This window comes from Euphorbia lathyris, chromosome 3, assembly GCF_963576675.1.
Source record: "Euphorbia lathyris chromosome 3, ddEupLath1.1, whole genome shotgun sequence".
Classification (NCBI taxonomy): domain Eukaryota; kingdom Viridiplantae; phylum Streptophyta; class Magnoliopsida; order Malpighiales; family Euphorbiaceae; genus Euphorbia; species Euphorbia lathyris.
The window spans coordinates 84547654-84564090 of NC_088912.1; the positions used below are offsets into that span (position 1 = coordinate 84547654).

Sequence of the window (16437 nt, forward strand, 5' to 3'; positions counted from 1 at the left end):
CACTTAAGATCATATCCAACCTGAAAATTGTCATAGAGCAAAAGAAAAATCAATATGTTAGCAACAAAGAAAGGCATTCCATAGAAGAGAACTCAAAGAAAACACCAGGTCTTCAACACCAGACCTGAACGTGAAGTAAATTAGAAGAAAAATAAAACACAAAAATCAAAAGATATGAGGGCACGTAAGAAATGAATGAAAAGAAAAACACGTCTAGACCTATAAGAAGTGAAAAATTTGAAAATATGAAAAAGCAGATAAAATAAAACACAGAAAAATTAGAAACATGCACCTAAGATCATGTCGAACCTGAAAATTGTCATAGAGCAAAAGAAAAATCAAAATGTTACCAACAGAGCAACAAACAAAATAATAGAACCCTAGAAATTAGAAGTCATCTAAATAAAGAAATATGCATACCTTTGTTCAGATCTAACCATCCAGTGAGGCACAAACACTTGATCCCACAGCAAGAAACCTAAATAAATGAAATCTTACCCGCTCAAAATCATGACATGCTTTTCCATTTCATCTATGGAAATAATAGGTAAGAAAAAGAAGATTCCTGAAAAATTAAGAAAGAAAAACCCAGATACAAAAGAAAGAAAGAACAAAAGTAGAGATAGTAGTCATTTCTGTAGGAAAATAGATAAGTCTAGGCGTAGCGGAATAATAAAATTTTATCTATTATATCTATTTCCCTTTTTCAAGATCTGTTAATTGTTATTTCATATAAAGAGGGATAGAAAGTAATACCTTTAGTGAAGAACTATCTACCGTTGCAAACGAAGTGCCCACAACTTCTTATTATCAACTCGTGAGCAATGAACGTTTTTATTCAACACAGAAAAACAAAACTAATCAGTAATCAACCTTTAAAGTATAGCAATCGCAATGATTGCCTCTAACAGAAATCGATACGAGATCAAAGAGGGAGTAAGAAATAAAGTAAATTAGCCGAGACGAAGACGGAACGATTCCTTCTCTTCTTTTCTATGTGTATTGAAATTATGAGGTTAGGGAGTCTATTTATAGACTTCTCAAAACCCTAATCTCAGTTGTGTTAGGTAATTAAATAATTGGAATCTTATTCTGAATAGGATTCCTAATTAGATAATTAAATAAACACTTTACTATTATCTAAATAATAACTAATTATATCTAGATAATTATTATTAATCAAATTAATAATTAATTAATGTCAGGGATAATTAATTAGAGTTTCAATCACATAAAAACTTCTAATAAATATTATCAGATAATCTTTTAATTTAATTCATAACCATAATCAAATTATAATTATTAATCAAATTAATTTATCCCCTAATTAATATATAAATTTCGGCCCCCTATATTATGTCTCACTAATTACATTTTCGTCCTCCGATTCCAAGTCCCATATGCGACCCATTAGGTTCTTTATTGCCACTAGTCGTATATATCCTTTGAAATTATTCATCACGATTAATTCCAACATATATATAACGGAATACCGTCGCGAGCTGTTACTAGCAGAACCTATGATATTCCCCCAGAGCAATTAAGAAGTCAGGTTGATAACTGACGTTAACCTTTCTGCATTAGGTACAGTATAATACGATCCTTCATCAACTATATCCTATCGGTCAATTCCTTATAACCATGGAACGTGTCAAGGTTACATATAACGAAGAGTTCGGTTTTACTTGTACAGGTTGAATTCACTCTGAAAAGATAAGTTAAGTGAAATGTTCATTTTTACTCTTAACTCTATCACCTTGCAAGGATTTCAGTCAATTCACCACAAGCGGCCATTTGGATATATCTCCCACTTATCGGGAGTGACGAATGCTCAATCTGACATTAACTATTCTGCAATTACTTTGTGTGATACCCAACCCTGCTCTCACACACCCCAGGCTCTCACCTGTTGGATCGTACTCACACAGAATCAAAGTATCAAACTCCATAATCTAGAATCACTAATTAACGAATGTTTGAGTCTGAGGATTAGTTATACCTACTAATACCAATGAGATGAACAATTGACACATTAGATAAATCAATCCATTCTGTTATCTCAAGTCGGGTCCCAATCCTAATAAACTCCTTCACCGGATCCATGTAACTGTCTAGATATCTGAATATCTAAAGCTTGTGAGATCAGTTTTCTGTCTCGACAGAAAACACTGTTACATGCAAGTCTCAAGAGTAATATGCCAACCCCTATAACATATTACTTGACTTGGATTTACTTTAAGTCTATTGGTCTATTATAAAGTACAGTCTCACTTCATGCTTGTATGAACACTTTATAACTACTTAAATAAACTTAGGGTTACTTTCTTTATGAAAGATTTGTGCCTTTATATATAGTTACATTTTAATGCTATATATCTGATTAAACAAATGATCAAATAAACAATTTATTCATTAATATTAATATCCTAAAACAATTGTCTTTAGGACACTAAACTCCAATAATTTCATGCGTTCTACAACTAAGCATAAGCTAGGACAGCCTGACCTTTCAACGGCTAAGCTAGGACATCCTGACCTTTCAACGCCGACCACAATTCCGCCTACCAAGTACTTCGTAGATCTGCACAAATAAAGGTAAAAAAGGAAACGACCATGTCTAAAAATAAATAACCCTCATGTCTAAAAATAAATAACCCCAAAGATCAGTAAAAGAAAGAAAGCAAGAGATGGTAAAAACAAAAGAATAAAATATCAGATCTAAACCCGTAGGAGCAAAAGAATGAAATAGAAAAAGCAATTAAATAGAGAAAATAACCAGATCTGCAATTAGAATGAAAATAAAAAAACATGATTCAGATTTGAAGATTGAAATAGCAGAAGGAAAAGGAAAAGGAAAAGGAAAATTGAAATGGATTTATAATTTTATTTATCTCTTCAACCCATAGATTCCAAAGCTTTAATTAACAACAACCCATAAACCAAAACAAAGCAACAAAAATGAAGTCCTCAAAAACCTAGGTCAGGTCAGAATGAGGGAAATATATTGAAAACACATAATTAGAAAGAAATGGAAAGGGGAAAAACTGAAATTAATACATCCTAACTCTTGTCTTTCTACAGCAGATATATAAAGTATCAATTGAGACAGGAAGACTGGAAAAAGGCAAAGTGTGAGTCATAAATCGGACGAAAACAATCACTATGATTCTGAATATATATACATAACTCATAAAGGTAGAAAAAGTACCATATATTGAGAAAAACACCGATCAATATAATGAAATGCTCTGGTTCTGAAAATCTATGTAAGAGCAAAGACATTGCACGGACAAAGAGTAATAGAGGCAGAAACCGAAAGAGGAAGAAGCAGATCAGGTGCGAGCAAAAGGTAATGACCAAATTGATGAAAAATCTAAAACCCTAGAAGCACACACGTAAAAGACCAAACTAACCTCCATCAAGCGAAGAGAGAGACCGACATAATATTTTGCATCAGCGGGGTGAAGGCAAAGAGAAGACAGGTTTCCGATGAAGACTCGTGGTCTCCGGTGTAGAAGGAATGAGGAAGAAAGAAAGTGTGGATCATAGAAGATGATGTGAGGCAAAGGAAGAGTAAAAGCGCGTAACCCTGAACTGGGTAGTGGATGGACGAAAATACCCTCTTAAACGGCGTCGTTTTGTTGTGAGCAGTAGAAACTTGAAAAGACCAAAAAACACCTAAAAATAAAAGTTATGGAAGAATTGGAGGGACTTAATTGGAATTTTTTTATAAAAATACTACTTTCATACATGTTAAGTTCTTTGTTCGATATTTTTTTTCTGAAAAGTTCTTTATTCGATACTTTATGACTTGCTAATGTTTGTATTTGGTAAGGTATATCTGCCAGTTGTGATCTCTTAATGCATTATTATTTCCTTCCTCTATTAGCATCATTAGTTTAGTTCTCTAGATGACTTTAATAGGGTGCTCTTCTTCTGATGCAATGCTTGATGAAGCCTTGCTTAACTGAACTTTCTTTCTCATATCATGAGCTTGAATTAGATCTGGGTTCTTACATATATTCATGTAATTTGTGCTTAACTTACAAAGTTATTGCTTAGTAGAAGTGGTATGTGCTTTTTGTGGTTATAGTGTTGGTTTGATTAAAGATTTAACTAAGGGGTTTTATAGTCTTGATGACCTTCCTGTTTATCAAATCGCTTGATGGCCTTGAAGTTTAACATGTTCATCGCTCGGAGTTGTTGGGAATCAAAAGTTAACTTCAACATGACATGATCTTTATCCCATATAATAGTTGTACTTGCCTGTTGCCCTCAAAAATTCCGTTTCTATTATACCTCCTACATTTAGTTTATGTGTTTAGGATTTTATTTTGTTTTGTGTTAGGATAATTAGATTTCTTGATTTTATTTGTTCATATTGAGCCATTGTAATTTTCTTCTCTTTTGGAAATTTAGCTGTTATTGTAATTTTTTTCATTGATAGAAAAAGTTGCAGGTACTTCTGTGCCAATAGGTATGAATATATAGGTAATGTGTAAAAATGTGTAATTTATTTTTATTGATTTAGAAGGTCAACAACTTTGAAAAGATCATCTTACCATATGGAATCTATATATAATATAAAACAGTAACGATAGAGCTGAGGTGTCACTTCCTCCTTTTTTACTGATAAAAAATATAATATATTAACTTTAGTTATATTATTATATTTATTTGTAAAAAGATTATTTTATCTGTACTATATCTAAGAGATCTACATAATTTAAATTAATCCCTAAAATCTCTCTAATTCTTTGCATATCTATATCTAAAAGTTATACATAATTTAAATTAATCCCTAAAATATCTCTAATTCTCTGCATATCTATATCTAAAAGTTCTACATAATTAAAATTACTCCCTAAAATCTCTCTAATTCTCTGCATATCTATATATAATATATAATATAAAACAGTAACGATGGAGCTGAGGTGTCACTTCCTCCTTTTTTACTGATAAAAAATATAATATAATATATAATATATTAACTTTAGTTATATTATTATATTTATTTATAAAAAGATTATTTTATCTGTACTATATCTAAGAGATCTACATAATTTAAATTAATCTCTAAAATCTCTCTAATTCTCTGCATATCTATATCTAAAAGTTATATATAATTTAAATTAATCCCTAAAATATCTCTAATTCCCTGCATATCTATATCTAAAAGTTCTACATAATTTAAATTAATCCCTAAAATCCTTCTAATTCTCTGCATATCTATATTCTATATAAAACAGTAACGATGGAGCTGAGGTGTCACTTCCTCCTTTTTTACTGATAAAAAATATAATAAAAAATATAATATATTAACTTTAGTTATATTATTATATTTATTTATAAAAAGATTATTTTATCCGTATTATATCTAAGAGTTCTACAGAATTTAAATTAATCCCTAAAATCTCTCTAATTCTCTGCATATCTATATATTATATAATATAAAACAGTAACGATGGAGCTGAGGTGTTACTCCCTCATTTTTTACTGATAAAAAATATAATATAAAATATAATATATTAACTTGAGTTATATTATTATATTTATTTATAAAAAGATTATTTTATCTGTACTATATCTAAGAGTTCTACAGAATTTAAATTAATCCCTAAAATCTCTCTAATTCTCTGCATATCTATATCTAAAAGTTCTACATAATTTAAATTAATCCCTAAAATCTCTCTAATTTTCTGTATATCTATATCTAAAAGTTCTGCATAATTTAAATTAATCCCTAAAATCCCTCTAATTCTCTGCATATCTATATTCTATATATAATATAAAACAGTAACGATGGAGCTGAGGTGTCACTTCCTCCTTTTTTACTAATAAAAAATATAATATATTAACTTTAGTTGTATTATTATATTTATTTATAAAAAGATTATTTTATCCGTACTATATCTAAGAGTTCTACAGAATTTAAATTAATCTCTAAAATCTTTCTAATTCTCTGCATATCTATATCTAAAAGTTCTACATAATTTAAATTAGTCCCTAAAATCTCTCTATTTCTTTGCATATCTATATATAATATAAAACAGTAACGATGGAACTGATGTGTCACTTCCTCCTTTTTTATATCATTAATTGTAATTATTAATTATATTTTTGTTAATATTTATATATTAAGATGAATCCGTGCATCGCACGGGTCAAAAACTAGTTTTATTGTATATCCGTTGCAAGCTTATTAATAAAATATATATTTTTATTTTCTTTATTAGGGTTAAGGTGCAAAAATACCCCTAACGTTTTGGGTCAGGAGCAATTTTACCCCTAACGTCTAAAATGGTGCAATTTTATCCCTAACGTTGGAAGCCAAGAGCAATTTTACCCCTAACGTTAATAAATTGGGTCAATTTGAGAAATAATTCATCAAATTGTCTTCTCGGTCATGAATCTTGTCATCTACACTTCATACGTGTGTCATTTTATCAGTAACAAATCATAAACATATGTTGGGATGTGAAAAAAAATAAAAAAATAAAAAAATATACTGTCTTTTTGTACGAATTAGACACAATAAATTTAAAAAATTCACCAAATTTATAAATATTAATCTCAAATTCTATTATTAAATTATAAAAAACATGAAATCCTTTTTTCAGAACGAATTGTTATGCAATTGGTGCTGAATAAGGAATAAAAATATCTGTGTTTCATAATAGCGTCTGAAATTGACCCAATTTATTAACGTTATGGGTAAAATTGCTTTTGACTTCCAACGTTAGGGGCAAAATTGCACCATTTTAGACGTTAGGGGTAAAATTGCTCCTGACCCAAAACGTTAGGGATATTTTTGCACCTTAACCCTCTTTATTAGCTATATAAAGGGATAATATGATGATTAAATCTGACCCTATGATTTGTTACAAAGTTCAGAATTGATTTTAAACTAATCAAATAATGCAAATTTAACTTTAACGTTTTCATTTCACAATCAAACAATTTTTTTTGAGTGAAAATATTACATTCTCTTAGTCAACGAGGATCGAGGATGATATCGAGAAGGAAATAGACGAATAACATGAGGAGGATGACAAAAAGAAGTATCTCTATGATTATGAGGCAAGAGATTCCGGCCATAGATTCTCGCTCTTTCAGATTCGTCATTCTTTGGTGTGGACGAAGAGAGTCAAAGAGATAGTGAATATGCAGTTTGGTTAACAGAGATGTGGAGAGGGAGATACATAAGTGACATTATATAGCGTTGGAGTTTTAGGGTTAAATATGAGTCATTTGATGATTGTTGTACTACGACTTATTTGATATAGACGACAATCATACATTTCATTTATCTTTGAGTTTTTTCTTTTTTATTTTGTTAGGTTATTTTCAAGGAAAATTCTATTGTAAAAATTTATTTTTATTTGCTACCATATTATTTAGTTATTTTCTTAGTTATTTTCTTCCCCGAAGCAAAGCGAGGGTATCTTTCTAGTATAGAATAAAAATCATCATCAATTAAAAAGTTCGACTAAAGAAAAAGTTTTAATTAGTTAGTATCATATTTAGAATTGAAATTGGACGAAAACGGTTTTCTAAATCAGAAATGTGTTTTCTATTCTCAATATGTACGAAAACATGTCATACTAGTTTCCGAGAGTTTTCATTTTCAATATGGATACAAAACACAAAAATGCTACGAGTTTCTATACAACATTGCTTGAAAGAGATCAATTGGTTCGAAATTTCAAACACTAATTTATACTATACGCAAAATTGATCTATTCAATATCACCTACATATTATCCGTCTTGATTCATACCTCATCTCTTAAGTAACACCTCATTGTCATTCTCTGAAACACTCTTTGCGTAAACCTTCCACTGCAACACCACCCCTCATAACTTAACTGTAAAATTTAAATCCAAAGTGGGATTATGAATCAAAGACACTCTTTGCTTAAACCTTCCACCGCAACACCACCCCTCAAAACTTAACCGTAAAATTTAAATCCAAAGTGGGACAAGCCAATCCATTTCAATAGGGATAATAAAAGCCCGTTGTTGCTGCTATTGGAAAAAAACTGTTTTTCTAAAAATTAAAGATTCTCTGCTTTTATAAAAGACTACTTTTAAGATATAAAAGACAAATGGGGATCACTAACCGAACACCTAAAACTCTCAATTTGGAAGTGAAAATGCAAACAGAAACGTAAAAAAAAAAAAAAAAACCAAACACCCACTAAATAAATACATACTACTTTTCCATCCAAAAGAAAATTCAATACGACACGTCGTTCTGCTGAGTTCAAATGAACTAAGATGGTATGACTCATTTTCATTCTCAATCTCAACACATATAGAACAGTTCCAGGAAGACTTAAATTACATTGTTTTCATTTTCAGATTCCCAATCAATATCTAAGAATTTCATAAGGGAACCAAATAATTATGTAACAACAAATACAACACTACCTGCCCTGCAATTAATTTTTTACATCAAATGGGCAACTCAATTTGCTGTTGTTTTCAATTTTACACCAGAAAGCTCCCAAGTTCGACCCCAGTTCCTGAATCATCCTGTTCGGGACAATCACAAGAAAACAAAGGCTGATTTGATCTATGTCCTCGTATTCTCCAGATATCAACAAGCCAAATGATACGAATGTATGTCCGTAAATGATTAATTCAACTACCTTGGAATCAAAGTGGTAAGTTAATCTTCTCAGCGTACTTGAAGATATCCGAATAAACTCGATCTCCTCCCAACTCTTCTCCTGTAGCTCCTGCTGCTATCCTCATAATATCCTCGATTAGAGCGAAATTCCCCATTATATCAACATGAGCACCGCTTTGGGTGCCTCGACCTTCCAGCAAATTTGCTGGAGGAGAATGGTCGTACTCCCTTACGTATGTTCGAATTCCTGATGGATTGAATCTGGTTTTCCCTCTCCACGCTTTAGCACACATGTACCCAGAACTTAATAAAGGAACCGTCTCATCCCCATCAACAGTATATACTCCGTCTTTCAGACAACTATCTTCATCTGCCCCGACAGCTGATGTATCAATTTGAAACGGAATGTAACATTCAGCAGCAGGAGACAGCCTATAAACATAGGCTCTTTCGGTTGGTATACCAACTCCGTACATCGAATATATTTCCATTTCCGGGGCATTCGGTAACCTGTAAAAACCAGAGTGTGATCAATTGCGTTATCATCGCATTTACAAGAATGTTGAAAGAAGAAACATCAAATCATAATTTCTGAGATTCTCACTTTGTCTCGAGAGGGTTTGACCAATATTTGGGGTGATTGTATTTTGGATCATCCAAATTGTCGGCAATTCCATATGAGAAATGAGCACCGCCACGCTCCATCATTTTTGGGGCAACAAAATTAAGCAAGTCTATAACAGAACCAGCAGTATAAACCTTATATTCTGCAACAGCTCTGATACCTCCGAATCCCATTTCATGGTATTCTGTCCATACATCAAGACAGGTATTATTTGCGACACTTCGACCTTTAACTGCACCCTGCATATTAAGAAAATGAAGAATGTGTTAGAGAAACACCTATAAAATTTCTTCAAAAATTGTGGAAAACCATGAAAGAAAAGCTGATTCTGATGCATAGAAGAAACAAGATCTCAATGAGAGCATTGTATAAAACACTATGAAGATCAACCAGTCAAAGCAACAAGTAGATGAAGAGGATAAATAGGAACACCTGTTTATAGGGTAAATTAGACCCATGGCCCTTCAACTTTGGCTTTACTTTCTTTATGGCCCTTGAACTTCAAAACCGGACGCAGAAGTCCATGAACTTTGACCTTTACTAACATAAAAGTCCCTTACGAAAGTAAACGACCTCAAAAAGACCGTTAAAATTGTTTAGAACTACATTTCCCATGTAATGTAACCATGTCTTTTATTTTCTAAAATCACTTTTTCCGGAGCTTTCTCTCTCTAAATATTGTTTTCATCAGCTCTGTAGAGAGTTACTTGCTATTTGAGTGGTCAAAAGTTAAGGGACTTTTATGTTAGTAAAGGGCAAAGTTCGGCGACTTTTATGTCCAATTTTGAAGTTCAAGGATCATATGAAATTTGCATAACTGAAAATAGACTAACCTTAAAGTCGATCCTATCAATATCAGATGAAGGTGCCTCTGCTACATCTTTCCCAAATGATATCATTCTTCCATACTTCATCTTTCTTTGGGAAGCATCGCTTTCAGTTCCATCTTGGTTGACATTATCAGTGCCATTGTTTACTTGCCTTTTCTTGTTAGGCATATAATTCTCCTCAGGTGACCAATCAAGATCACCCCAAATAGTTTCCCCACCACGCGGTATCATCGACATAGTTGAATCCCATGTTCGAGACATTTTCATTACATGTTGCAATGTCTGAAGGCGAAATATATCATTGTCCAAGAAACTTGGTGCAATGGCCCTGGAAATAGGGAATAGCATCATGTAAATTCAGAAGAGAAAGTGTCCAGTGGAAAAAAAAACAGTATGCCTTATCGACTATCAGCAATAGCAGAGCAATTTCTTAGCTCGGGAAGATAATACAAAGATTAATTTACTGTTTCTAAATCTGGCATAAGGTTGCTTGCATTAAATATGAAAAGCCGGCAGACAAACAGACCATGAACCTCAAATTATGTAAGATGTATTTTCCAATACAAGTAACTTATAACGAACCTGGCAACTGCGATATCCTTTGCTTCAGCCGAGAAAAGCCCAGCAATAGCTTTTGGAACACCTAAAAACGGTCCGCCAATATTCATCACTGCCTTGATATGCTTAGCGCACCAATCGGGCCCACCTCCTCCACCCATTGGAGCAGGTGCCTCAACCCACTTCATGAAATGCAGAAAGTACAAAACACCCATGGAATGTGGAACAATAACTGCCTTATTCCCACCATTAGTAGCAACCGTCAGTTCTATACTACTCTTCAGGCGACTTAATGTTTGATCACGGATCTGATTCATCAAGTTTAAAAGATGTGCGATTATTCAGACCATAAAATAAACAGTACTTGAAAAAATTCACAATTGTTCACAGGTTAGGAGAAAAGAAATAACAAAAACCTCAGTGTTCTGGAACGAAAGTCTCCAGTCGTATGAAGCCATGTACATTGTTTTCTCCTCATATCCAATTCGTGCTAAATTAGCAATTAGAACTGCCCACACAAAATAGCCGGGAGCAAAGTAATCAGCAGCCACAAGTCCAGAGACTGGCCTGACCCTTATACCATCAGGATCTAATCCAGTTTCATTGTCTAGTGACATATGCTCTACCCAACAAAGAGGCCTACAAAATATCCAACAAAACAATAGAGATTCACTTAAATGAACACCAGAACTGACTAAAGGAATTTCGAAAAGTTAACACTTCTAGCAAGCAGAAAGTTGCCAGTGATATCTAACTGAAACCAGCAATTTTGAGTCCCTAATAACATAGCTGATATTTATGTTTGGCTTCCATTACCGCAGATAGTTCCAATGTCCGCTTCAATTTACTTTGACGTGTCACCTTGCAGAAATTATACTCTTTGTCTTTTTCAAATTTTGTTTTTTTATAAAAGAAAAACAGTTGAATTAAAATCCTTTCCTCTTTTATATAGCTTGCAATTAAACTCAGAGCAGAACACAGGTTTCATCTGTTGACATGTCAATCCATTCATATACACAAATGATGAGGATCTTGAATACAGTTATCTAAATAAATTCGAGCTTTCTTGATCTAAAGCACTTCTTGCTTTCTGTGCCAGTTTAGTTAACTGGTGCAAACAGCAAGGTCAAAAAAAAATTCAGCAAGTTCAAACAAAACTCATTAATCACGAAGACGTGCAAAAAGACAACAGTTTTACACAGGCTCCAAAAAGACATTTTTAAGTGACGACAGCCTTTGCCATTTTTGTAAGAGCGAGCTGCTTTTCCAAATACAGAGGTAAAAAGTAGGGATGACAATTTCAGGTTATCGTGTCAAAATTGTGTTATGTTATCTATATGATTATATATGACATAAATGCAAGAAAAATGATCGGACTATCTTGTAAATTGTATTATATAGTGAAAATTGTCACTCCTAGATAAAAGTACTCACATAGAGAGTTTTAGCATTCAAACAAGGAGGTGAAATAAGTACAAACCAGTAGAAGCAACCAATTGTCTTCTTTTTAGTTAACCAATTTTAGAGATTAAGCATTCCACGCATTCACATATTCGATCACAATCACAAAGAACATGTCAATTCTCATTTCCATTTCATCAAACAGTTCAATAACAGTAAAAAATGATAATTGTGTCAATAGTGTCTTGTCAGGGTTCATGTCGGAAATTGCCACTCCTAAAACCACCCACATAGAAATTTTCAGCATTCAAGCAATGATTTATCTTCTTTTCAGCTATCTGCTATCCATATATATTCCAATACTTCCAAATCAAGACTACTAAAAGAAGAAAGAAAGGTAACCAACTTCAAAATTAACCAATTTTAGAGATTTAAAAACATCCACGCATTCATAAATGTAAAAGAACAGGCCAATTCCCATTTTCAATTCATCAAACACTTGAACTGCATAAAAAAGAAAAAAGTAGGTAACAAAAGCCCCAATTACTCTTACCTCTTATAGACTTCTCCAAAAGTTCCACCCCAAAGCCGCTTCCTAAACAATCCATCAGCACACTGATGTCCTTCCCACAATTCAAGCCCAGCCGTCACAATCCCAGGTACAAAAACCACTGGATGCTTCGCTCTCAGCCCCTCTTTGCTCAATTTCACACCAGGCGGGTCGGGTAAAGGACCCGTTATGGCCTCGGTAACAAATTGAGGCAGATATGCAGGCATTGCGTTGTAACTAAACAATAAAACCCACCAAGTTACGCATATGCAGCCGACGAACCAGCAGCAGGAATCGATGCAAGACCATTTTGGTTTCCTCACAACTTTCTTTGCTACCTCTTCTTCGCTATTAACCTTCTTCTGGTTCTTCTTCGGGTCATTGCTTTTACTATTATCCTCCTCTTCCTCCGATGTCGTAATTTTGCTGGGTTCAATGGGCTTTTTCCGGCGAATTAGAGGCATTTTTAGATGAAATCAAAATCAAAAGCTAACCGTGGAAACCCAAATAAAAACGACAGTTGCTTTCTATATTGAAAGATGCAAAGAGAACACAGAAGAAAAGGGGAAGAAAATAAAAGAAGCAACTTTAGAGACTTTTCCTATAAAAAATCAATAACAGTGTTTTGATTTTTTGAAATTTCCGGAGCTGCTGTGTATTGAAAAAGATTCATAAACTCGAATTTCTAGAGCATATGTTGAATTAAAAAAGGTTTCCCGGAAGAAAATCGAGAAAGCGCAGGAAAAGATGCTGAATTTATATAATATAGTTAAGTCTAGAACATGTCGCTGTGGTTATTTGACGCTGACCGTCAGGTCAGATTGGAAGATGAGACCATACTATAGGTAGGGTCCCCGTTCCGTTCCGTTCCGATCTGAAGAAGAAGACGGAGGACGGGGACGCTAACGTGGGATATATAAATTTAATATAATATATATAGATCCTCTTGGAAAAGATATAATATATATAGATTTCTTTTATTAAATAATATTAGGTTCATATTCACACTCAAACTAAACCACATAAAAAGAAAGAATTGTATATATAAATATAAATATATTCTAAGCTTAAACACGTTGTAAAATAGTATAATTTTTTTAAGTTAAAATGGTTCTCCAAGGGACGTATTAGTTTAACCAAATTAGAAAATAGGGAAATCTGTGGTTTACTCGATTTGTAAATAAAGGTTTATACATGAAGGTTTGTGGTATGTTTTATTTACAAACAAAGTATTACAATTATATAATTACGTTCTTATTACATCCAAAGACATTTTTATCTCAAAAAAATTATTCTTACATATTAGTAAAATACAACCCCCGAAAAAAAACAACTTTCTAAATCGAAACAACAAATAATATGGTGGAATTTTACGTTTTTTTTTACTAATTTGAGAGTTTATGAACTCAATTGATATTTAAGTTTATTTACACAGTTGCAATTTGATTTTGGAATATGTGTTTTGTCAAGTATAAATGTAATTGAAAAAAAAAATAAAAATTGCCCTTTTAATTAAGAGCGAGGAGGGGGGAATGAGGAGGCAGGACATCCCGACTAGGTCGGCACCCCCTACTGACCAAGAAACCCCGACCCGAATTTATTAATAAGAAAGTTGCAAAAGAATAAAACAATGAAAGAATGAAAAAACAGTAGAAAAATTACAATCCAGTATCTAATTACTTAAACCGGTAAGAGGCCCGGCCGGAGATGTTATCGTTGACCAAGATGCGGCAGAAGTCTGGTGTCGAATCCCACCAGTGTTCGAAAGTGTATATACGACCATAGTTAGCTAGGAGGTCTGCGACTCTGTTACCCTCGCGGAAGACGTGCGAAAAAACCAAGTTCATCGTGGGAAGAGTACGTAGGCACTGATTCCATTTAGTTCGGAGTTGCCAAGGGACTATCAAAGAGCGGGTCCGTAGGATAGAGACAGCGTATGTTGAGTCACTTTCCATCCAGACATTATGCCAGCCACGACTGTGAGCGTGCCCAATCGCAGCAATCACCGCCTGAAGCTCCGCCATATGGGCGAAAGGGAGATCGGAATGGAAAGCAAAAGCACCACAAGTTCTGCCCCAATTATCTCGAAAGATACCACCGCATCCCGCAGTTAAAAGCGTCGACGTCACAGAGGCGTCTGTATTCACCTTAATCCAGCCGAGCGGAGGAGGTTGCCATCGCATGGGGATAATGCGCGGTGCTCGCGAAAGCCTCGGACTGAGGGCAAACGAATCCAGGATTTTGCGTTCTACCACGGAGTTCCAGACCGTCCCCTTTCCCACTATGTCTGACTGACGAATCTACGCCCAAAGGAGCCTGAGAGATGTGTGAATATTTGGGAGAGTGTCTTGAAAAAGGCATTCGTTCCTCGCACGCCAGATTCCCCATACAACGTGAACCACGACACTAATCCAAAGTGTTCTTATTTGAGAGCTGAATCTGAACCTCAGCAACTAAACAATCAAATCGATGAGATTCCTCTCGAAATTTATCTACCGACCAAATAGAGCAGAGATGCTCTGCCAAAGTTGTGTCGCACACCTGCAGCTAACCATAATATGGTTGATTGATTCCTCGCTAGCCAAACAAAAACAACATCACATAACTAGTGGCACGCCGCGAGCTTGATACAAGTCCAGAGTTGGGATTTTGTTCCTAAAGGCACGCCAGAGGATAAGAGCATGAGAAGTTGGGATATCTGGCTGCCATATGCGACGAATTGGGTGAAGAGTTGGGCTACTCAACAACCAACTGTAAAATAATGCCACTGTAAATCGGCCATTTGATGCCGGTATCCATAGGCAAGTGTCCGTAGGATCCCCACTTGCGTCAACATTCTGAATTACGACTGTCACTTCCGGCGGTAAGGGGGAAGGTTTACCCAATTATCATGATAGCGAAAGTCTGCTACCCTGTCCCTGTACTTTGCTCTATCCGCGACGCTAAGACCGGTCCTCTCCGCCACTACAGGGATTAACCACTCTGAGTTCCATAAGCTAATCTCTAAAGATCCACCGATTAGCCACTGACAGTTATTTCGAATGAGGCGGTAAGCTCGCTTAATTGAGCACCATATCGATGACAGATCAGGGACCTCACATGGAAGACCGGCCGAGTTCAAGAACCTAGATCTGAGAGTTGTGAAGCAAAGCGAGGTTTTCGCTAGAATATCCCAAGCAAGCTTCCCAATTAACGCCACATTCCACTCTTCCAGACGTTTAACACCAAGGTCGCCTTCCTTGATAGGCAAAGTACATATATCCTAGTTCGGGACAATCAACTTTTTCCATGTTGTAGAGCCCGACCAGATAAAAATTTTGATGCAACGGGTTGGACGTTTAATTAGGCTCGACGGCCACTTATAAACCATAAATGAGTTCGTAAAGGAACCCGTGATCACGGCTTTAACCAGAGTCAGGCGTCCCACCATTGACAACACAGAGCCTTTCCCTTGCAATCTTATCCGCAATGCCCTGAAGATGAGACTTTCTCGGAGCACCGATAAATAGAGGAACCCTAAGGTACCTGAAAGGGAGGCTCTCGATCCGAATACCAGTAACTGCCGCGAGGCGAGTTCTACGGCGGGCCAGGATGTGCTTCCCAAATAAAATCTCAGATTTCTCCGAGCTTACTCTTTGACTAGAGATACTCCCGTAACTGTCGAAGGTGGAGGAGATCAAATCAACATTTGCCGTCGTAGCTTTGCAAAAAATCAATATATCATCAGCATGCAGTAAATGAGTCGGCATCATTGAAGAGCTAGAGTAGATTGAAGGTTGGAGTTGTCCTCTCTCCACTAGCTGAATGAGTAATCTGCTCAGATAATCTTTGGCCAGACT

At 34.8% G+C, this 16437-nt stretch overlaps 1 protein-coding gene across 1 annotated transcript; it reads right to left on the minus strand.

Annotated features, from left to right (window-relative positions):
- Positions 1-8254: 8254 nt before the first annotated feature.
- On the minus strand, positions 8255-13498 carry LOC136222989 (phospholipid:diacylglycerol acyltransferase 1-like). Its single transcript, XM_066010715.1, has 6 exons — positions 12602-13498; positions 11064-11286; positions 10672-10955; positions 10093-10417; positions 9239-9498; positions 8255-9144 (listed from the first exon to the last, which is right to left on the minus strand). The coding sequence occupies exons 1-6, from the start codon at positions 13060-13062 to the stop codon at positions 8661-8663; spliced, it is 2037 nt and encodes a 678-aa protein (XP_065866787.1). The 5' UTR covers positions 13063-13498; the 3' UTR covers positions 8255-8660.
- Between the last annotated feature and the right edge of the window lie 2939 nt (positions 13499-16437).

Excerpts from the sequence above, each read along its gene's own strand:
- LOC136222989 (XM_066010715.1), bottom strand. The coding sequence starts at position 13,062 with ATGCCTCTAATTCGCCGGAAAAAGCCCATTGAACCCAGCAAAATTACG. Across the intron at positions 11,287-12,601 it reads TTTGGAGAAGTCTATAAGAG|GCCTCTTTGTTGGGTAGAGC; the intron begins GTAAGAGTAATT and ends GATATTTTGTAG. Across the intron at positions 10,956-11,063 it reads TTTCGTTCCAGAACACTGAG|ATCCGTGATCAAACATTAAG; the intron begins GTTTTTGTTATT and ends TTGATGAATCAG.